This window comes from Eleginops maclovinus, chromosome 13, assembly GCF_036324505.1.
Source record: "Eleginops maclovinus isolate JMC-PN-2008 ecotype Puerto Natales chromosome 13, JC_Emac_rtc_rv5, whole genome shotgun sequence".
NCBI lineage: Eukaryota > Metazoa > Chordata > Actinopteri > Perciformes > Eleginopidae > Eleginops > Eleginops maclovinus.
In genome coordinates, this window is record NC_086361.1 from 23,439,487 (window position 1) to 23,464,149 (window position 24,663).

At 41.7% G+C, this 24,663-nt stretch overlaps 1 protein-coding gene and 1 long non-coding RNA gene across 12 annotated transcripts in view; one reads left to right on the forward strand and one right to left on the reverse strand.

Annotated features, from left to right (window-relative positions):
- thrb (thyroid hormone receptor beta) overlaps nt 1-24,663 on the reverse strand; it is an 86,520-nt gene that overhangs the window by 20,242 nt on the left and 41,615 nt on the right. For 3 of the 11 annotated variants that reach the window (XM_063898957.1, XM_063898954.1, XM_063898956.1), the window contains 3 exons: nt 16,625-16,688; nt 7,640-7,701; nt 5,323-5,373 (listed from right to left, as the gene is read on the reverse strand). In XM_063898957.1, the coding sequence (XP_063755027.1) occupies nt 5,323-5,373; nt 7,640-7,646 (58 nt within the window). In that variant the 5' untranslated portion in view covers nt 7,647-7,701; nt 16,625-16,688. Of the gene's footprint in view, nt 1-5,322; nt 5,374-5,544; nt 5,989-7,639; nt 7,705-10,498; nt 10,623-16,624; nt 16,689-24,663 lie in introns of those variants that run through there. The other 8 variants (XM_063898953.1, XM_063898952.1, XM_063898955.1 and 5 more) reach the window with 5 other exon arrangements.
- Nucleotides 10,455-14,392, forward strand: LOC134874780 (uncharacterized). The gene is made up of 2 exons (XR_010167122.1): nt 10,455-11,355; nt 13,523-14,392. It is a non-coding gene; the product is annotated as an uncharacterized LOC134874780 (long non-coding RNA).

The window sequence follows — 24,663 nt, forward strand, 5'->3', positions numbered from 1 at the left end:
TATAAACTAGCAAAATCCATCAAATGCGGCTGTGGCTCAGAGCGCTGATCTGGTTCAAAGCCCTCTGCAGTCAGCAGGTCGTAGTGGGAACAGACCTGAGTGAATGTAAGTCGCTTTGGATAAAAGTGTGATGTGAGTTAACGCATATCACACACAAGTCCTTACGTGCTCTCCACAAACTGAACCGCAAGAGCTTCTGTTTACCAAGGAGTCCCAAATGCACGCTCGGTCTTTACAAATGAAATGGATCGATATTTAATCGAAGTGTATTTCAGCACCAGTTCAGTCGGACCATCACTTGTAAGTTAAACCACACTTTCTGTGATAATAAGCCACGTTTACATCCCGACAGTATCTTTGTTTCCATGACAACACTAATTAAAACCAACCACAAACAGTAAAAATGCAAGGCCACCAAGTTCACCGCCAGTGCGCTAATCCAAAGCCTGACAGCGATTATGTGTCCACATATATTATGACACTTAGAGCGACTTACACCTGTCATCCGCCCCAAGTTCAAGTGACAAGTCTGACTGCTCGATAATCTCATTAGTGGCGCGCACTAGATGATCTGGCCGCGCGTTCATCGGGTCCGACAGCGCTGCGGAGACAACAGAAGGTGAAGAAGCACCACACCATGGGTCCATTAGCCAGCCTGCAGAGTCCTGATGTGAACCCGGAGGTGCTAAATACCCAAAGTCTTCTGTGAGTAATGCAAGATAAGGGGTTCCAGAGTCCCAATAACCCCCAGAACCAGTTTACATCGACCAAGCCATTGTTGAGGTACTGTCCGTGTACGTGATGAAGCTAATTAACACAACTTAACTGTGCAGATTGCCCAACATATACAAGGTAACGTTAAAGCAAAAGCAATATGACATGCTAGTCTTTGTCGATGATTAGAAATTAGAAACTGTAGGGTGCTAATTTGCACATGTTGGCCGATGTTCACATTGACTTGCACTAATTAGCATGAATATACAGTATCGGTCAGTTTGGATGAAATTGGAGACGTTTTGGGGGTTATTGAAGATGCTGGATTTGTAGATGAGCTGATGTGTTTCCACTTCTTCAAATAGCTCATCATCTGTCCAATAAAGACAATCAAACGGCCTCTAGAAATAAAAAATGAACTAAAACTAATAAAAAGATTTGAAATGAGGTCACTTTCTGGTTTCAAATATGGATTCGATAAACACCAAGACCTCCGAGCCCGTCCCAACTGACCAAACCAATGTAGAGGCATTGTCCTTGTTGGCAGAAAGGAGTTGTAATTAACTGTGCTAATTGCCCAACATATACACGTTAGCACGACAGCAACATGCCATGCTAGTCTACTTCCCAGCTTTGAAAACCTGGAAATGTTAAAGATCAGAAATGAAAAACCGGACGGTCACTTGTGACGCTCCTGAAGGTTTTTTGGGGGTTATTGAAGATGCTGAATCCATCTCTGACCTTTTCAGGATTCAGGTCAACTAGAAAGTGGCCTTAAGTCAATGACTGTTGTGAACTTTGAGTCAATTTTGAAGCTGAAGAGGCCGTTGGATGGACTGGATTGGACAGACAGCATACCTTTTTGAAATGAAGGAAAACTTCAGCTCATTTATAAATCCAGCATCCTCAGTAACCCCAAAACCTCTCAGACATCGTCCAACTCAACCATATTGTCCATCACAGAATATGATCGTGCTAATTAATGCTTGTGCATATTTCCCATCACATGCAACTTAGCATCCTGCAGCTTCTTAATGCTGAGGAGCCGTATCGTCTGTAAACCCAGAGATGTTCAGTACCCCAACATTTAGGTAATTCATGCAAAGAATAGCAAGATGTGACTTATGATGAGCTGGGTAAAACTGAGGTTTAGTTTCACTTCTTATTGAAACTTCTTGAAATAATGACCGTATTATAGAAACATACCACTAATAAACACAGTCTGAATTTTCCTTGAGGGCAGGGATGTCATATTTCTCCAGGGAACCCTGAAGGCAGCATGTCCCTGGTTTCTTCAACAAAAATACAACGGGATTTTTCCATTGGATTTTTGATTCCTGCAGAAAATGTAACGGTGTTTACGGCTGAATTAAGAACAGCCTCTCTTCAGCTTGTGTTAACCACAGACCTTACATCAGGCTAACAACCAAAAACCCATCCAGAAAACCATTGACTTCCAGATCCAGGGACAGGAAGTACTAAGATGCTGACTCATTTCCAGGTTTTGAGGACTCATTCCTGCACTGCACACAGCGGCGGGTGAAACGATGGATGTTTAATTTCTATAATCTGTCTGAATGTGCGGTTAGAAAGGCTTAATGTGGGATTATTGACCTGCAGTAGGTGTGAGTGTGTGTGTGAGTGTGTGTGACAGTGGATGTGAACAACATGCAGCAGCTGGCAAATCTTCTTGATACCAGTTTAACTTTTGGTTCAGGTCAAGTCCTTTGCATGGGCTAATCTCGTTTGGAGTCCCGACTCTGCACAAACTGCTCAGCAGACAGAGTTTAGGCCGTCGATACTCTCTAACAATCTGGTGTCTGAGCGCCGACGTGCTTTATTGATCGCTCCGTGTGCAACGTCTTCATTTCTCTTTAATCAGAAACACAATACTTTGGTTTTCCCGCAAGGAGAAACGGTTGCTCTAAATTAAAAGGTAAAGGACAGAAGCTTTGAGAGGAATGAGAACGTGCAATAAAAACATCAAATAAATGAAAGACTTTTATATAAAGTGCCCAATAATAATAAACAAGTTACACATATTTAATATTTATAAGAAGTTCATAGAAATAAAATAAAAATGTGAAAATGATATAAATAGTCAAATGTTAAAGAAGGAAGAAGAGTTTGTGCCAAACTTATATTCAATAAATACAGTAAATGTATTTATTGAAACCTAATAAAAAGCAGGTAAAGTTTATAATTGAAATAAATCAACATATTTATATAAATGCTGTATAAGAAGATAGAGTTAGACTGTGCAATAAAACGACTAAAAATATCCAATAATATAAATATATGAGTACCAATGTTCATATAATCAAAAGGAATAAAAGATTGAATGAGCCACAAATTAAATTAAATATGTATACAAAGAGAAGTGTCACATAATAATAAATATATTCACATTCAGTAAAAAGATCAGTTAAAATGTTCAATAAATGTCATTATATTTAATAAAAGTATCTGTTTACACGAGTCAAATCGTTTTTACTACAATAGATACAACATATATTACAATATACAAATTAGGAGTTAGTTGGCATCTCTGTGGTTGTTTAGAGAAGCATGCATTAAAAACACATGACTTGCATAACCAGAGCCAATATATGTCAAACGTATTAAAGATAAGTGGATGAACGCATGCATTAATTAGGATACTTAGAGACAAATGCATCTTTGCAACTTCAGGTAAATAAGAAGGTATTTAGGAATTATTTCAACCATCTGAACGACGGATTTAATGCGATATTTCATACTTTCAAATGGAAAATGCGAATTAAAGCTAACATAAACTGCGTTATACAACAGTAAATGTTACACACCTGTAGAAATGTTAGCCGGGTGGAGCTTAGTTTATGTTTGATATTTAATTTAGACAAATTGTGAAATATTCATCGTATTTCAGATCAGATATCTGGAGGCATTTTATTTCCCTTTCTTTTCTGGTAATTTATTATTAGAACTGTTTTATATTTTTATATTTTTATTTTCAAACGATCCCGATCTAGTAGAACGCATCGTAAACAGTTTAGATATTCCTCTACTCACCTCTCTTGTGTTCTCCATCTTTCACTCGTTAACCCTTCTCTAATTGATCTGTTGCAGTACGAACGTCCGCTGGAATATATATACATCATATTTCCCACTTCCTGTCGTTCTGCTGAGTCATGGTTAGTCTCCAGATACTCCTGAAGTAAATAAGAAGCTACCTTTTGAATATTTTGAATCGTATAAAGACTGTTCTGTCCCCGCGGTGCGTAGGGCTTCTCCCGGGAGACTGGGCTCAGTGGCCCTGCAGCGGCCGCAGCCTCTCATATATCCCCTCCCTGATTGATTACTTTAAGGACGAGGAAGTTCAAAGACGGTCATGATCAATTTTTGGCCGTCTTTTCCCCCGGGGCCCTCGTTTGACATGCTGCCCTGAGGCCACTGTCCCCGGCTCCTCTGCTTTACCTGAGGACGGTTAACCTCCTGCAGGGGTCAGCCAGATCAACAGGAGTCTCCCAGCAACACGAGGATACAGGTTCAGGGGATTATCTGCAGGCTCACACACACAGGGCTCCTTGTTTTTTAACGGGTGTTTCAGGAGCTTCTCCTGCAGATCTGCACGATTTCACTGAGCAAAACTACCGTGAAAAAGATCTGAAGAACGCTGAGGTGTCTGTGGCTGCACGGTTAACATCCAGGGAACTAGATGAATATTTAGGAGGATTTTAAACTGGTACACTAAAAAAGCTGCAGTTGTAACGTAAAGAAGAACTCGCAAAGACAAAAGATTTGCTTTCAGGAAACCAAAATATATAATAATATAAATAAATCAATTTTAACGAGGATTTAAACTTTGGAAACTGTCAGATTTTCAAAATAAAGCAGGTTTTTTTAAAGACTACCGAAACATTTTGTTATCTTTCGCAACTTAGTTCATAGATTTGAATGTTTAATATCTGCGGTCCATCTTCTGATTTCTTTGTAAAAAGGTCAATATTTAGGATTTAAACTTGTCCAAAAAAACTCTGCTCATTTATAAGTACACTGACAGATTTTCACAATAAAAGTTCACCCATCGGTAACTCCCAATACCAGTTTTCAGATCCCTATTTACAACCTGGAAACATCTAAATACACAGAGAGGGAGAGAAGGGACATTTCAAAGAAAAAGCTGCAGTTGTAAGAAGAAGACACCTAATTTAAATCTCATGTTTATAGTCTATATCGAAATCCATTGTCAGCAGGTGATGCCATATGTATTTGATGTAATAACAGGAGTGACGTGTCCCTGAATGCACCACGATCATGCTCATTTTAAAACCTTTGATAGTGGTGAGAGTGAGGAAGGCAGAGAGAAAGACAAACAAGAGGTAATAATGTGTCTGCAGCTTCTAAATGTTTTAAGGGACGTTAGTAATAATGCTGGTTAAAATCTGCAACCATTTTTTACACATTTCTCTAAATGAATACTTACCCGAGTTATCAGACCTAAACAGAACTAATGCAGTAATTCAGGTTTTCAACAACACAATAAGCAGGAGGTTAAAGTTAAAGAGGAGCGCGTCAGATTTAGAGGACAGAGGGAGGAAAAGCAGCGGAGAGGAGGATCAATATTACCATTCTGAATGGCCTCATCTTTCCAGCGGGGGGAGCAATTTTCTGCTGGCTCTAAAATAAATGGGAGAGGAACTTTTAAAGAAAAAGCTCCACGTTCAGAGAACAGCCTCCTCTGCGTTTCACACCACAATCTACGGAGGCCTGCAGGGGCAAACGCTCTACAACAGCTTAAGACTTTCCACCAGGAGAAACGATGCAGATATCAAAAGTTCCAGAACTCACGAAGAAACATCTCCAGCAACTCTTCAACGTGCGTCTCTCTGTAGTGTCCCCTGGTCTCCAGCTGTGTGCGTCTCTCTTTAGTGTACCCTGGTCTCCAGCTGTGTGTGTCTCTCTGTAGTGTCCCCTGGTCTCCAGGTGCGTGCGTCTCTCTTTAGTGTCCCCTGGTCTCCAGCTGCGTGCGTCTCTCTTTAGTGTACCCTGGTCTCCAGCTGCGTGCGTCTCTCTTTAGTGTCCCCTGGTCTCCAGCTGCGTGCGTCTCTCTTTAGTGTCCCCTGGTCTCCAGCTGCGTGCGTCTCTCTTTAGTGTCCCCTGGTCTCCAGCTGCGTGCGTCTCTCTTTAGTGTCCCCTGGTCTCCAGCTGCGTGCGTCTCTCTTTAGTGTCCCCTGGTCTCCAGCTGCGTGCGTCTCTGTTTAGTGTCCCCTGGTCTCCAGCTGCGTGCGTCTCTCTTTAGTGTCCCCTGGTCTCCAGCTGCGTGCGTCTCTGTTTAGTGTCCCCTGGTCTCCAGCTGCGTGCGTCTTTCTTTAGTGTCCCCTGGTCTCCAGCTGCATGCGTCTCTCTTTAGTGTCCCCTGGTGTCCAGCTGTGTGCGTCTCTCTTTAGTGTCCCCTGGTCTCCAGCTGCGTGCGCCTCTCTTTAGTGTCCCCTGGTCTCCAGCTGCGTGCGTCTCTCCTTAGTGTCCCCTGGTCTCCAGCTGCGTGCGTCTCTGTTTAGTGTCCCCTGGTCTCCAGCTGCGTGCGTCTCTCTTTAGTGTCCCCTGGTCTCCAGCTGTGTGCGTCTCTCTTTAGTGTCCCCTGGTCTCCAGCTGTGTGCGTCTCTCTTTAGTGTCCCCTGGTCTCCAGCTGTGTGCGTTTCTCTTTAGTGTCCCCTGGTCTCCAGCTGTGTGCGTCTCTTTTTAGTGTCCCCTGGTCTCCGTTGTGTTGGAGCTTCTTGCAGCGTTTGGTTTCTGCAGCTTTTAGTAAACGCAGCTCATGTTTCCTCTGCTGAAAGTTCTGTTTCTATATCTGCATCGTTTCTGAAGCTGCAGCACGTTTCTCCTGATGGACGAGGTTTGGTCTGTTGCAGCGTGTTTGCACCGTTTGGCCACCGTACCATACACATCAAACCAGAGGCTAAAATACAGAAGGTTCAGGGAAGGAAGCATCAGAATCATTGTGTGTGTGTGTGTGTGTGTGTGTGTGTGTGTGTGTGTGTGTGTGTGTGTGTGTGTGTGTGTGTGTGTGTGTGTGTGTGTGTGTGTGTGTGTGTGTTTTATGCTGATAGCACATGGTGCAACCGCCCTGTGTCCTGTCTGAGTCTGGAGCTGTACAGGACGTCCTGCACATACAGGCTGTTCTGTTCTGGTTATGTGACTCCCTCCCTCTGCAAGTCTTGAGCTGTTCTTCGATGCATCGTTGTTTACTTGTGTCTTAAGGTGTGTATGTTTCTCCTCCTGTATTACTTTTACTATTGTATGTTATGCACTTTGTAAACATTGTTCTAACATATTAGAGTACTTAGTCGGGTGGTTGAACTTTTCTAACACAATGGTGTGAACTCACTCTATTCCAGCTTTAAAATGAATTACAAATAGCTGACACTCACATCAAGGGATGATGATGCTGATCGAGTACAGAGGATCTTATTCCAGTCTCTTTGTCTGAAGGTATTTGTAATAAATTTGATTCCTCGATTAAAAAACACAATGTAAAATGATGAGTTTACATTTCTAAATGTGTCTTCATATCTTGTTGGACTTCTGTTACACTGCACTTTCTATCTATTGATTGTTATTTAGCTTATTTCCTAGAATATATTCTCACATATATTCTCGCATTTCTGCAGAGCTTTGTCTCGAAAACGACATTTTATATAGTTCTTACTTTTTTAAACGTGTTAATTGCAAACCTTGTCTGTATTAAAAACCAATTCTGATTCTTATTCTACTCCTGACGTGTTTCTGTTACAGTCTTAGTGTTTCATAAAACTGTAGTTTTAGAGTATACAATATCAAAAAGTTCACTATAAATCCTATTTGTGTGTGTGTGTGTGTGTGTGTGTGTGTGTGTGTGTGTGTGTGTGTGTGTGTGTGTGTGTGTGTGTGTGTGTGTGTGTCTCACCTGACATACTGGAGGGTTCAGGGCGTCATCCTCAGAGCCTCCTCAGACATCTGGGTACCTACCTGCTGAAACACAGACAGACACATCAGTCACTGTTAATACCTGTGTGTGTGTTTGTTAGGGATTTACTTTTGCATCCTGACGGTGTTTCAATCCATGTTCATTTTCCTTATTCCTGCAAGAGCATGCACCACTATTTCTAGTGCACTATCCTTTATAATCAACTGCTTTTTTGGAGTAGAAATCCGGGAAACATAAATAAAAATAAATACAATTAAATAAAATATAAAAATATAAAAATAAGGAAATAAAAGGATTTAATGATAAAGAATAATACATTAAATAAAATATTAAAATAAGGAAACAAAATGATTTCAAAATGAAAACAATAATAATAAATGTATACAGATAAAATAAAAGAGCGGTCCTGTTCTGTGTATGACGAATAAAGCCTTCAATTCTTAAAATATTTGATATATTGAGGGCTAAGAAAACACAATAAATGAGTATAAATGGCAAACAGGTGAAACGGATTGGATGTGATCTTAATTTCATGAGCTGGTTGGGAGATGTGATGGTTGCATCTCCTGCTCATGCCATGGGGAACGATGACCTCTACTGGTCCCACAGAAACTCAAAAAGCATCAGTGTGTTTTTCTCTGATTCAATAGAGCTCAAAGCAGCAGTTTAATAAATAACATAGAGTACAACAAATAATATCTCACATCTTAAATACACTAAATTGAATTAGTGATCAATTCATTAAAACCTAGTTACAGCTTTATGTCTTGGTGTTGCAGAGGAGGAACAGCTGGGCTTAAACGCATTACGGGAAACTGCAATTTTTGTGTGGAAGGGAACAGGGATTTTAGCCGCTGAAGACCATTTACATGCACTAAAACCTATAGAACACGCAACAGGAAAGGGATCTCTAAAAGGGCCCCTTTAAAGTGAACCGCCTACACTACAGGTGCACCGAGAGGCGTTTCAGGACACCCACTTCCATCAGATGTTCCCAGATTTATTTTTGGAAGTGTGTGTGTGTGTGTGTGTGTGTGTGTGTGTGTGTGTGTGTGTGTGTGTGTGTGTGTGTGTGTGTGTGTGTGTGTGTGTGTGTGTGTGTGTGTGTGTGTGTGTGTGTGTGTGTGTGTGTGTGAGAGAGAGAGAGAGGTCATACAGCTGAGTGCTCTTTGTGGCTCTGTAATTGCCATTTCTGCACATTAGTGTCCCAAATAAACAAAGTGACAATAATGGAGTTTCCCTGCAGGCGTCTCTCACCCTCTTTGTGTATTCCGTATTATTAAAATCAGTTCAATTGGATTTAACTTTTGGCTGGAAACCCTCACTGATTCAGGGTTTGCACGACTTGGGAAAATAAAATAATTGCATTTATTCTGACTGATATTACCACATGGTTCAGAATGTTAAATGATGCTTTTAATTGAACTATATATTAAAATAATCATTATGCATTTTCCTCAAGGAGCCTCCGTACACCTTTTACATACATTGTGCTTCATGCAATAACCACACACACCCTTATTTCATTTTCAAACACTCGTGCATCCCTAATTCACACGGTCCTTTATTTCCCTTTTTATTTTTCAACGTTAGGTGTACTTTAAGGAGTGGTGGCATCAACACCCTACATTGTTTTCCATCACACTAAAGACAGAAGTATACAAACAAAGGTTTTCAGACTCTAACTTCTTCTCTACAAACAAACACACACCCTCCAGAGTTCTTGTCTCTGAAACACCGGAGCTCTGCTGCAGCTCTTCGTGCACATATTGGTTTTTACTCCCAACAGCCAGGAGGAGCGGGAGTGGAAGAGTCCTGGAAGATCTTCACTTCTTTACTGATCTATGATGCTGAGGAACTGAAACTGCAGCTGTTTACTCAGCATTTTAGCATCTTTCAGCTGCCTGGCTTGCTGTTTTCTAACCTGCAACTCAGCTTTTATTCACCCTGTCTTCAGCGAGACGGACAAAGTAAAACACTAAACTGTGAGGGGACCCGGGTTAAGATCCCGGACGAACCCCCATTATCGTGGTCTGGCTCTGGGCCATGGTTAGGGACACGAGGTACGGGTAAAGTAAGTATTTTTGTTATATCTAAATAAACAAAACCAAAGGAAAGCTGCCAGTATGAAGTGTGTGTGTCAGTAGTGTAGATGTGGATCAGTGAGCAGATGTATTCCAAAGACAATGCTGCTCCCAGGAAAATAGAGGCCAGGCGAGACACTGGATCGGGCCTTTAACCCCCAGAAGTGCAGCGACCAGGTGCTCGCAATTAATGCTACCTTCCAAGACACACAAGGACAATAGTTTAAAGGTAGACACACTACAACTAGCATGCTGCAGCCCTGCTTCAACATCACAATCAGATCCAGATGTTTGGATGAGAAACCTTGTGAGTTCTTGAAGATGAATAAAGCCGTTTGCACGACCTCAAGAAGTACCTCACCTCTCGAGCAAAATCAATGTTCTGTTCGCCATATCTTTGCTATCATGGCGGCATCTATACCAACTTTTATTGGCTGATTTAAGCAGAGAACATTTTGTTTATGCTCCCCGTTCTGAAGCTCTGGGGTTTGGGAAAGCTTTTGGGTCAATTATTTGGGTTAATTATTTGGGAAAAACCCTGAATGTATGATAAGAAATCCCCAGACACTAAAACAGCTGCCAATAATCTAATGGAAATGGCTTGAAGAGGCTCTGTTCGGCTCCAAACCCCAACAAGCACAACATGGACTCTTTAAAAAGACTCTCATTTCCTGCTACAACACATCTAGACTGCGGGGAACTTAAGCAACAATAATGAAAGTCAAAGCCGGGATAAAAAGGGGTAAAAATAGACCTTGTTTGCAGAACCTCTCAACAGTTTGTCTTTTATAGCGCTCGTTGTTGGACTCCAGATGTAGCAGCGAGGCTAACAGGCGACGTCATGTCTTACTCTGTGTAACCCACACAGGATGAGAGGCTCCTCTTAGAGTTAAATCAGCTTCTACTGTGATTAATTCACCAGGAATACCACCACGTCTGCGACCAAGAGGAAGTCAAACCTTTGAAAGCTGTTTCTCTCCAACAGGAACGTGAGTCATCTCTGAGTGACATTTGAGTGTATTGGAAACACACGATCTTATTGGCCGGGAGATATTTGTTTCAAGAAACCTCAACTCCATTTCTGGACTGTTCGCTTTACATGTTTATTTATTGGCGATGAACTCAAAGGCCGTTTGATTTGTTCGGCTTTATCTGATTTGGAAGAGTGAACGCAACAAGATGAGCGAAGAAAGCCAAAAACTAAATGAGTCATCCAAGTGATTTTGAAGCTGAAGCTGAGATGAGTTCAGGTGCTTTCTGCAGCAGCTTTCCAGTAACAGAACGCTGTTTCATACCCTAACATTCAGGACTTCAGTCAGATGGAAACCTCTTCATATGCAAACCGAAACTCAACCGTATTCCCCCGTCTTACATCTCCACACACTCATGGAACGAGATTACGCAATTAGGATACAAGAAAAAGGGGTGGTTCTAAGAGGGGGGCCAACAGGGGCTAGAGGCGGATCTAATGCAACCCAGCAGTCTAGCAGGACCCCTAATGCCCCTTTTCCACCAAACTGGTTCCGGTTCATTGTGCTTATCTGGTTCTACTCTGGAGCACCACCTGGGTTTCCACCGCTCAAAGCCCGAGACGATGACTCGAGAAAGAAGGTAAATATATATAAATCTCGCCCCCGAGGTAAGCATGTTTTTAGTTCTTGCCAAACCGGTTTCGGTGCTTAGAGCTGCGTCGGAAACAGGAAGAGTCAGAGCTTAATCAGGCTTTAGGAACCGACCCTGGAACCGGTTTTGGCCGGCTGAAGCGTGTCATCTCAGACCAGAGGCTGTTCTGTTTTTACTTCTACTACTAAGTAAGATTATCCAAAGGTAACGTAAAGTAATCAGGTCTCTTTTATAGTTTGTTACTCAGGTAACTGTTACGGATTACATTTTGAAATGTACCCTGCTGGAGTTTTGCTCTGCAGCCGAGCACTTCCTCCTCTACAGTCCGACTCATTATCTCCACCACATCCTGCCTGACGAGCTGCAGGAACAATCTGTTCTGTTCATCGCTGCACACGGGGCTATGTAAACCCAACAACACGCCGTCATCACGTTCAGCACCACACCTCCTGAGAACACCTAAAAAAGCCTTATGCAACGACGCAGAGACGAAGAAGAACTCAAATAGCAATACTTCACTGCATTAAAGAGCCCCTTTAATTCTGTTTGAGGGGTTCCCTCTCCGCTCGTGTGCTCTATAGCTTTTGGTGCATGTAAACGGTCTGCAAAGGCTGAAATCCATGTGTTCCCTGGCCCAAAATGAGCATTGTAGGGTCTCTTTAACTAAAAGGAAATGTTGCCCTTACATCCATGGTTTCCAGGGTGGAAGCATCGTCTTTATGAAACGTATTGAGTGAGAAACAGGTACTGGACGGCCAATCAGACAGGAAGACTTTTGCTATCTGGAGTTCTGATGTAATCTGAGCCGATGAAAACAAGACTGATGCCGAAACACACGTCTGTGCACAGTGGTGTCCCGATGATACGGGATTAAACTATATATTGTTATCTTTCCTTTGCTTTATGGTGCATCTCAGGGGATGTTACAGAGTAATCCAAAAGGAATGCAACTTATTACTTGAGCAACTCAGTAAAGTAAGGGATTACTTTCTTTGAGTGACCACCTAACACTGAACCTGTGGTGAGGAGAATATGGAAGAAACAACAACTTCTTGAAGTGCTCTGACGTTAATATGGACCTAAATGTGATGCATCAGCACAGACGGAGAGTACTCAAAGACAAAGGGGGGGGCGTTGCATGTTTATTCACAATGTAAGGTACACTCTGTACATTCGGAGTAAGACAGGAAACAGAAAATAGGCTGTTATCCGGAACATACCGTTCTTTTCCCATGTTGTTTGCATTCAAAGCACAGAGGAAGTAGTTATAGACGGCGTGACACAGTTCAACGGGACGAGCTGCTCTCTATTCATTTATTCATCTACTTAGTTATTTATTTACTTATTTCTGTTTTTAATTATTCATATTTATTTTTATATTTGTTTTAATTATTCATATTTATTTTTATATTTGTTTTAATTCATTCATATTTATTTTTATATTTGTTTTAATTATTCACATTTATTTTTATATTTGTTTTAATTATTCATATTTATTTTTATATTTGTTTTAATTTTTCATATTTATTTTTATATTTGTTTTAATTATTCATATTTATTTTTATATTTGTTTTAATTATTCATATTTATTTTTATATTTGTTTTAATTATTCACATTTATTTTTATATTTGTTTTAATTATTCATATTATTTTATATTTGTTTTAATTATTCACATTTATTTTTATATTTGTTTTAATTATTCACATTTATTTTTATATTTGTTTTAATTATTCATATTTATTTTTATATTTGTTTTAATTATTCATATTTATTTTTATATTTGTTTTAATTATTCATATTTATTTTTACATTTGTTTTAATTATTCATATTTATTTTTATATTTGTTTTAATTATTCATATTTATTTTTATATTTGTTTTAATTATTCATATTTATTTCAGTATTTTTTCTTGTTTTTTTCCCGTCTAAATTCTTTTTACTGAATCTGTTGTTTATTTTTCATTATTTGATAATATTTATTTATTTCTTCTTCATGCATGTATCATGAACACATGCTGCTTGTTTAGTCATTTGTTTTGGCCTCTTGAATGTCTTATCTTCTGCTGTTGTGCGTCTATGTTTGAGTACTTCTTTCTACCTTAAACTCCAGCTCAAACACAAGGACGCTCTGAATGTCCCTTTTGTGTTTGCAGTTATCTCCGTTCCTGCAGAACCTCTTTGCAGTGAAGGAAACTCTGATGAAGACCTTCAGAACTCTCTGCTGTTATGAGTCAGTTTTAAATGCTCGCCTCAAATGTCAGCAGCACCCTGTAAACCGTTCTGCCAACGCGAACACATCCTCGAGAGGGGGAAGCACAATAATACAACAAGTCATCACAACAGCTCGAGGACGTCAACATTCCTCCAGTCTGACACGAAGCTAATGGAAAACACATTTGCATCGACACCCTCCGAACACGAGGAGCTTTTCCTGACTGCAATGTGTTGAGTAGCTGAGAGCGTCCTGTACACACATCGCAGAGCAGGGATGAGGTTTAGTTTTCATCATGCTCAAGCTAACAGCTTCTCCGTGAACCCTGTTCCTGTGACTGATCCACTGCGGCAGTAACAGGTTTAATTGAAGGGGGGGAAACAACATGACGTAACGTATAAACAGGGTTTCCCACACGTCGTTATGTGTATCATAAAAGGGAAAACACGTGGATTTATTACCAGCTTTACGCAGCGCTTCAGCATCTTTTAGCTCAGTTGTTTTGGTGTTTCTGGTCATGTTCAAATATATTAGATTGCACTTACAAAGAAAAACATTGTGCAATGGCTCTATGTTTCATAAAAGGGCTGAATCATAGTGACCCACATGGACATTTTTACCAACACTGCAGCTTTAGGCGGCGTTTTAGCGTTTATCAGCTCATTGTTTGTTGTTTCTAAACCTGCATCACGTCCTCGTACCTTAATTAGAAATAAATGCATTTGTTAATTACCTGCAGAATGACATACCTTACTGTCCCTGGTGTGATTGAACTAAGAACGTTGATTAAAAGGACCTTACTTAAGTGTTATTATGAGATAATTGTACTTTATTTGAGTATGTTCCTAGTTTTATGCCACTTGTACTTCAAATACATCATATTTCAGAGGCTAATATCATACCTTTCACTGCACCACATGTACTTCTCAGGTTTAAATGAATATCTAATCATCTAATTAAAGGAATTATTTGATTAATATTGATGCTGAGTAATAGCGGATTACAAAACAACTACTTTAATCTCCACATATTTATAGTCAAATACAGATTTTAAGCTTCAGCTCTTTGACTTCAGGAGGATTTCAATGCAGTGTTTTAACATCATTGTTATATTCCTTCTGCTGCTTATTTCACCACTGTACTGATCTTTGTTTTGCAGCAGACTGACGTACAGACTGTGCAAAGCAGGAGCGTTAGATGCTGCAATCAGCTGATATAAAAAGAGCTGTTTTGTAAACGGCACAAAGGGCATCGGACCCTGATCTGCATCTCAGTATCAGCCGTGACTCAGCGGCAGCGGTAGCAGTAAACACCAGACGTAGCCCGGGCCGATATGCATCTTATTTGGGGTGGCACTCATGATAAGAGTAGATCTTGATCCGCCGACCACCATGCCCCCGGCTCTCTAATACTTAATTCACGAAGCTGCATCACACTGTGCAACGTGATACAGGCTCATCATCATGGCAACTGGTATCAGAAAAAGGACAGCAGATGGTGTTTTCATTAAAGAATTCAGGCTGAGAGAAGAATCAACCGAATGACTCGGAGCATCGGAGTCTCCGGTGCACTTATCAGATTACATTACCCAGAAACCACCACTGAGGCCAGAGTCAGGGAGAGGCTCTGATCCTGAACATCAGCAGGAGAGGACTCTTTAAAGTAGAGACACTACATACTGATATACACCTGAACATCAGCAGGAGAGGACTCTTTAAAGTAGAGACACTACATACTGATATACACCTGAACATCAGCAGGAGAGGACTCTTTAAAGTAGAGACACTACATACTGATATACACCTGAACATCAGCAGGAGAGGACTCTTTAAAGTAGAGACTCTACATACTGATATACACCTGAACATCAGCAGGAGAGGACTCTTTAGAGTAGAGACGCTACATACTGATATACACCTGAACATCAGCAGGAGAGGACTCTTTAAAGTAGAGACACTACATACTGATATACACCTGAACATCAGCAGGAGAGGACTCTTTAAAGTAGAGACTCTACATACTGATATACACCTGAACATCAGCAGGAGAGGACTCTTTAAAGTAGAGACACTACATACTGATATACACCTGAACATCAGCAGGAGAGGACTCTTTAAAGTAGAGACACTACATACTGATATACACCTGAACATCAGCAGGAGAGGACTCTTTAAAGTTGGGATTGACTGGAGCACAGGAAAAAGAGCTTCAGTCTAACTGCATTAAATCGTAGACATGACTCTCCGCAGTTCGTTTATTTCAAGGCCGTAAGGTGTTGAATTGTATTAGTGTGCGCTGCTGACCAATGAAAGGCAGAAACATCGACTCGACCTCTGCTTTAAAAAGTGTTTTCCTCGAGTGTCTCGCCTTAACAACATCCAAACCTGGAGTTTTATTCAGCAGCGTTTCAGAATCCTGCAGCCATCAGCAGAGAGCACTTAAAGGCCTTCTTTCATGCTGCTCTCTTTCCCTAAAGCAGCAGGAACCCGCTGCTAAATGCATCACACAGTAAGGTGAAATAAAAGCTCCAACATGGAGGAGAAGTCCTCGACCTGCCCAGAAATAAAAATAAATCTTGCTTAAAAAATGTTCCAGATTCCGCCGCGCTCAGTGGAGAACAAGTCTGCAGCTGCCAAAGAAACAGCACAAACACACACATCATGATTCATCAGACAGATATGAGCTGCATTACATTTACATCACGCCTGGCAGCTGCTCGAGCGTCTCTCCGTGTGTGCTTGTGTGTGTGTGTGTGTGCGTGTGTGTTGGTATTCTGCAGGCTGCAGGACTCTGGCTGTGTTTAAATACTCTCAATGTATTCCACATATGTATATATTTCACATCCTCAAATCTTTAGTGTTGTTATTGTAAATATTCTTCTCTCTTTTTGCACTATTTTATTATCTTATCTGCACCATGTATGTGGAGTTGTTGGAGGAGCATGGGACATAAGATTTTCATTGCCAACATATACGCTGTATCTGCTGTGCATATGACCAATAAAACCTTGAAACTTGAAACTTGGCTGTGTTGAAGGTCTTACCAGAGGAAGTGAAGTCAGACTGCAGGCAGCGCTGAGGAGCTGCTGAGCTCCCCGAGAGAAACACCTGCAAAAACACACACACACACACACACACACACACACACACACACACACACACACACACACACACACACACACACACACACACACACACACACACACACACACACACACACACACACACACACACACACACACACACACACACACACACACACACACACACACACACACACACACACAGAGAAGAGCAGAGTCAAGCTAATGTGCAACCAAGATAAAAAATCTGTCCAAAAACCAGGAAGTCCAGAACATTCGCAGACATGATGCCATTGCTTTGAAACTTCACTCAACTTGGAGGAGTTTGATGAATTTGTGGACATTTTAAAATGTAAACACATACAATAAACTATAGCAACAGATCTGGGAACTGTTGGAGGGATTCTGGATCGCTTGGGGTATCACACATGTATTCTGAGAAGGCCTGAAGACCCTGGACTTCTGGAAGGAATTTCAAAATGAGGTGGAAAAGGTGCTTTGAATACCTTCACTTCTCCTGCACCTAGTACACCTGATATACTGCCCGGCAACAGGACGGATTGAAGTGGGATTTCCTGACTGAGAAGTCTGCTTTTAATAGCCCCATAAAACTATGTGTCTTGGTTAAAGCCACAGCTCCAACATAAAGCAATGGAGAGACCGTGTGGGGATCATCATTAATACCGGCTGTCAGAGTTCTGTCATACGTGTGTAAATGATTATTATCAACTTGTTGGTATTTATGTTTTCTTCTTTATTATACTACATTTTATTTTATTATGTATTTATTATTTAATCATTGATAATATATCTGTATTTATTTCACGGTATTTCTTGTGTCTCAGTGTTGAGGGCATTATGACTCCCATTGTCTCTTTGCAATCAGTGGAAGAAATTGAAAGCAAGGGAATATGTCATGCAGGGGTTTTAACACCTTCAATGCTGAGTGTGTGTGTGTGTGTGTGTGTGTGTGTGTGTGTGTGTGTGTGTGTGTGTGTGTGTGTGTGTGTGTGTGTGTGTGTGTGTGTGTGTGTGTGTGTGTGTGTGTGTGTGTGTGCAGGTTGTACTCATCAGATCAGGCCAACATGAACTACATGCGACACCACGACTCCCAACTCGGCTCTAAAGTCACCTCAGTGTTCGCCCCCCCCCCATAGTCCATTACAAAAGTACAAGTACTTCAAAATTGTATTTAAGTACAGTACTTGAGTAAATGTACTCAGTTACTCCCCTCCTTTGGAGAAAGGGAAGATGTGTTACGTGGTTCCAGCAGGACGGGGCTGGTCATCTCTTCACAGAAAGTAATTACTGGTAATCAGAGTTAATGGGCGCTCTAATGGGAACGATCTTCCTCCCTGTGTGTCCTGTCCGTCTGCAGCGCTCCGGACCGACCGACACACACACACACACACACACACACACACACACAAGGGCTGTGGTGGATGACTGGGTTCACAGTGCCGTGTCTGCTCCATTTTCTCACCATAAAACACATTACTCGACTTGCTCTTCTGCTCCCGTCATAATTACAACCACTGAAGGTTTCGGGCTCATGATGAATGTAGATGTGGGTCTCAAGAACCCACGTGCACAGCCCCCCTGAACAGACCCTCCCCTGAATGACAGGTGGAGGTAATTCTACATGATCCCTTTTAGAAGCAAAAGCCGGCCTTTACACATTTACACGCTGCCATTGTTTTTTAAATCCACATTTTGTTGGCGTAGGAAACTCTAAAAATAGATTTTTTAAAACGCATTTCCCAAATGTTGCAGCCTATAAGACTCCAAAAGAACCAAGTGTGTGTGTGTGTGTGTGTGTGTGTGTGTGTGTGTGTGTGTGTGTGTGTGTGTCTTCATGTATTTCCTAGGAATTGTTCATTTAAGGCTCAAACGAGTACATATCTCTCATTACATTTTGCATTTATATCTGATTTAATATGCCATTCTTGCACATTAAATGTAAACAATAGTCATAAGTGTTTGATTTGTCATATAATTTACAAATACAGTCATCTTTTATATTTCCCTCTTTTAGTTCTGCTTTTATTTCTATTTTCAGATGTTTGAATTCTATAATTGTTGTTATTTTCTACTCTTTTATGTGCACTACTTAAAAAATGTCCTAATTTGGGATTCATTAATGTAGATTTACCTGTAACGTATTGACCAAACACATTTAGCCTTCTTCAGCTACCAATTGATATTTTTTAAGTCTTCATTATACAAAAATATGAATCTTACAATTATAATTATAGGGGAACAGAAAAAGCTAAAATTAAAAAAGTGATATTTAAGCTTTTTCTTTTTGGCTTTGAAAAAACAATTCATGCTCTTTGATTTCATTTAGTATCACTGCCTTGTTTACAACAACAATTATGTTTTGTTTGTGTGTTTACATGATTGGACAGAAGGGAGGGAGCTGCAGTGTGTTGGGCATGTCAACATTTTCTAACCTGAGGTTCTTTTAGACAGTTTCTCCCCAAAAAAACACAGCCACGTCCGGCGCCTGCAGCACAGACATCGAAAAACACAGTTTGTGTTTGTGTGTGTGTGTGTGTGTGTGTGTGTGTGTGTGTGTGTGTGTCTGTGCAGTAAACAACAGGAGAGAGGCACCTCGCTGCAGAAAGGTGACGGGGTGATCGTCCCTGAAGCTGATGTAGCTAACACAAACAGATATAACAACACAGCATGAAAACAGCAGAATTATAAGCAGTGTTTGCATCTCTAGGTATCAGATTCACTCCTCTGCACATTCAGACTCCTGAGTGGGGATGTCTTAATAGAGAGCTGCAGGAAGGAGTCCTAAAACCCTGAAATTATTCAGCATTTAACCAACATTAGCCTCCTTTAGGTTAGCGGTGGTGACGTGAAGTCATGTGACCGTACTGTAGTTCCTTTATAGCCCAACATTAGCCTCCTTTAGGTTAGCGGTGGTGACGTGAAGTCATGTGACCGTGCTGTAGTTCCTTTATAGCCCAACATTAGCCTCCTTTAGCTTAGCGGTGGTGACGTGAAGTCATGTGACCGTACTGTAGTTCCTTTATAGCCCAACATTAGCCTCCTTTAGGTTAGCGGTGGTGACGTGAAGTCATGTGACCGTACTGTAGTTCCTTTATAGCCCAACATTAGCCTCCTTTAGGTTAGCGGTGGTGACGTGAAGTCATGTGACCGTGCTGTAGTTCCTTTATAGCCCAACATTAGCCTCCTTTAGCTTAGCGGTGGGGACGTGAAGTCATGTGACCGTGCTGTAGTTCCTTTGTAGCCCAACATTAGCCGCCTTTAGCTTAGCGGTGGTGACGTGAAGTCATGTGACCATGCTGTAGTTCCTTTATAGCCCAACATTAGCCTCCTTTAGCTTAGCGGTGGAGACGTGAAGTCATGTGACCATGCTGTAGTTCCTTTATAGCCCAACATTAGCCTCCTTTAGCTTAGCGGTGGAAACGTGAAGTCATGTGACCGTGCTGTAGTTCCTTTGTAGCCCAACATTAGCCTCCTTTAGCTTAGCGGTGGTGACGTGAAGTCATGTGACCGTGCTGTAGTTCCTTTATAGCCCAACATTAGCCTCCTTTAGCTTAGCGGTGGAAACGTGAAGTCATGTGACCGTGCTGTAGTTCCTTTATAGCCCAACATTAGCCTCCTTTAGCTTAGCGGTGGTGACGTGAAGTCATGTGACCGTGCTGTAGTTCCTTTATAGCCCAACATTAGCCTCCTTTAGGTTAGCGGTGGTGACGTGAAGTCATGTGACCGTGCTGTAGTTCCTTTATAGCCCAACATTAGCCTCCTTTAGCTTAGCGGTGGAGACGTGAAGTCATGTGACCGTGCTGTAGTTCCTTTGTAGCCCAACATTAGCCGCCTTTAGCTTAGCGGTGGTGACGTGAAGTCATGTGACCGTGCTGTAGTTCCTTTATAGCCCAACATTAGCCTCCTTTAGCTTAGCGGTGGAGACGTGAAGTCATGTGACCGTGCTGTAGTTCCTTTGTAGCCCAACATTAGCCGCCTTTAGCTTAGCGGTGGAGACGTGAAGTCATGTGACCGTGCTGTAGTTCCTTTGTAGCCCAACATTAGCCGCCTTTAGCTTAGCGGTGGTGACGTGAAGTCATGTGACCGTGCTGTAGTTCCTTTATAGCCCAACATTAGCCGCCTTTAGCTTAGCGGTGGTGACGTGAAGTCATGTGACCGTGCTGTAGTTCCTTTATAGCCCAACATTAGCCGCCTTTAGCTTAGCGGTGGTGACGTGAAGTCATGCGACCGTGCTGTAGTTCCTTTATAGCCCAACATTAGCCGCCTTTAGCTTAGCGGTGGTGACGTGAAGTCATGTGACCGTGCTGTAGTTCCTTTATAGCCCAACATTAGCCGCCTTTAGCTTAGCGGTGGTGACGTGAAGTCATGTGACCGTGCTGTAGTTCCTTTATAGCCCAACATTAGCCGCCTTTAGCTTAGCGGTGGTGACGTGAAGTCATGTGACCGTGCTGTAGTTCCTTTATAGCCCAACATTAGCCGCCTTTAGCTTAGCGGTGGAGACGTGAAGTCATGTGACCGTGCTGTAGTTCCTTTATAGCCAACATTTACTTTTTACTTCAGAAATCATGAAGTGGTGTTCATATGTGGAGATTATCCTGCTGAAGTAAACGTTTAAATATTTTCTGACATAATCCAAATCCCATTGGAGCAGGGAGATGCTGCCTTCAGAGTCCAACAAAGATATAGGACATCCCTGCACCTCTCTGTGGTAATTCCCAGTATTAAGGACACTGGAAACATAAAGCAGGGAGTCCCAAGTTTTAGGAAAGAAAGCCTCACATTCATGAAGTGTTCCACTGACACACCCTGGAGGATAATAGTTTGGAGAAACATCAAATAACCATTTCTAAGAAACACACACACACACACACACACACACACACACACACACACATTTCACCGCACTGGAAAAAAGATGAAGATGACTAATAGAGAAAGTGGATGCTGGACGTGTGCGTCACATTGTCAAATATAACTCGGATCACCATGGAAACTGAGTAACAGTGTATCAGTGTGTGTGTGTGTGTGTGTGTGTGTAACACACACACACACACACACACACACACACACACACACACACACACACAGCATCACAGTGTGAAAATACTCTTTAAAGTAGAGACTCTACATACTGATATACACCTGAACATCAGCAGGAGAGGACTCTTTAAAGTAGAGACACTACATACTGATATACACCTGAACATCAGCAGGAGAGGACTCTTTAAAGTAGAGACTCTACATACTGATATACACCTGAACATCAGCAGGAGAGGACTCTTTAAAGTAGAGACACTACATACTGATATACACCTGAACATCAACAGGAGAGGACTCTTTAAAGTAGAGACGCTACATACTGATATACACCTGAACATCAGCAGGAGAGGACTCTTTAAAGTAGAGACGCTACATACTGATATACACCTGAACATCAGCAGGAGAGGACTCTTTAAAGTAGAGACACTACATACTGATATACACCTGAACATCAGCAGGAGAGGACTCTTTAAAGTAGAGACGCTACATACTGATATACACCTGAACATCAACAGGAGAGGACTCTTTAAAGTAGAGACACTACATACTGATATACACCTGAACATCAACAGGAGAGGACTCTTTAAAGTAGAGACGCTACATACTGATATACACCTGAACATCAACAGGAGAGGACTCTTTAAAGTAGAGACTCTACATACTGATATACACCTGAACATCAGCAGGAGAGGACTCTTTAAAGTAGAGACGCTACATACTGATATACACCTGAACATCAACAGGAGAGGACTCTTTAAAGTAGAGACACTACGTACTGATATACACCTGGACATCAGCAGGAGAGGACTCTTTAAAGTAGAGACTCTACATACTGATATACACCTGAACATCAGCAGGAGAGGACTCTTTAAAGTAGAGACGCTACATACTGATATACACCTGAACATCAGCAGGAGAGGACTCTTTAAAGTAGAGACTCTACATACTGATATACACCTGAACATCAGCAGGAGAGGACTCTTTAAAGTAGAGACTCTACATACTGATATACACCTGAACATCAGCAGGAGAGGACTCTTTAAAGTAGAGACGCTACACACTGATATACACCTGAACATCAGCAGGAGAGGACTCTTTAAAGTAGAGACACTACATACTGATATACACCTGAACATCAGCAGGAGAGGACTCTTTAAAGTAGAGACACTACATACTGATATACACCTGAACATCAGCAGGAGAGGACTCTTTAAAGTAGAGACACTACATACTGATATACACCTGAACATCAGCAGGAGAGGACTCTTTAAAGTAGAGACTCTACATACCGTGCTTTCATTGTGAAGAAGCAGGCGTGTGAAAAGTGTAAGTCAGAACATGAAGGTAGGAGCAGAGGAAGCACAGGGCTTTAAATAAAACCCTCCTGTAAGGCAGAAAGCAGGGCAGCGCTGCAGGCTGAGCGTCCTCAAATGAACCTGAACAGGATGCCCACTGAAACACTCGTACAGTACGACTGTCTGCCTTTCATGCTCACATAAATACAGGACGTTCACCTGCAGTGTGTCCGTAGAGAAGCTCTAAGGTTACAGACGCATACCGTGTCCTCGTTAGGATGCAACTACAGGATTTATACGTCTCTACGTGTAGTTCTTATTTTAATACATGCATTTGTTTTCAGTAGGAGGACGAGGTGAAGAAACACAAGAAAGGCAATCAACTCTCCCCTAAGATGTGAAAGATAACGGACATATTTGAGTTGATAATTAGAGAATTAAGGTCTGATGTCATCGTGTAAATGTAGCCTTGAATTAGCAAGGAAAAACTAATTGATTAACCACATGATCAGACATTACTGAGTGTACAATAGAGACATAATGAGCATGAATGTGTGAGTTTAAGATGAATAAATGCTTCACAAAGATTTCCTGCAAACCTGAGCAATTACTGATGATCTGTCCTCACTAATTGCACAATCCATACCCCGAGTAATCGTTACAGAACTAGGTAAAGAGAAGTGTGACATAATAGCAGCGTGCGTGTGTGTGTGTGTGTGTGTGTGTGTGTGTGTGTGTGTGTGTGTGTGTGTGTGTGTGTGTGTGTGTGTGTGTGTGTGGTGGTGGTTGGTATTTTATAACCTAATAAGCAATAAAGTGTCCCTTTTAATGTTTGATATTGAGCTTTTTAAGAGACGAAAGGCAGAAAATATGCTTTTATTTCGAAAATTCTCATCAAGGTAATCTCCAGAACAGGTTTCCAAAGGAGGGAGGGTGTGTGTGTGTGTGTGTGTGTGTGTGTGTGTGTGTGTGTGTGTGTGTGTGTGTGTGTGTGTGTGTGTGTATCTGTGTCTTTGTCTGTGTGTGTGTGTGTGTGTGTGTGTGTGTGTGTGTGTGTGTGTGTGTGTGTCTGTGTGTGTGTGTGTGTCTGTGTGTGTCTGTGTCTGTGTCTGTGTGTGTGTGTGTGTGTGTGTGTGTGTGTGTGTGTGTGTGTGTGTGTATCTGTGTCTATGTCTGTGTGTGTGTGTGTGTGTGTGTGTGTGTGTGTGTGTGTGTGTGTGTCGCATACGCTGTTATTGTAGCGATTCAGAGGGTAAAATATCGTGCATCATCGGGATGCTGCAGATAAAGAAGAGAAAAATATCAAACATTTCGTGCATCTCTTGCCGTACTAACGTCAGCACCTTACACAACACAACACAACACACACACACACACACACACACACACACACACACACACACACACACACACACACACCTCCCTCTCTGTCTGTGAGAGCGAGGTCACATCAGGACACTGCGCCGGCTGCAGATGGTTTTGCAGCAGATTTTTCCGCTGGTTTTCCTCGTTGTGTTTCAGCCTCATGGACTCTATCTTGGGGCCGGAGTCCAAAATAAAAAGCTTTTTTAAAAAAAAATCCTTTCAGTCGAAGACAGCAGACTGTTGAGAGGGAATAAAGCAGCATCATAGCGTCTGTCTGTC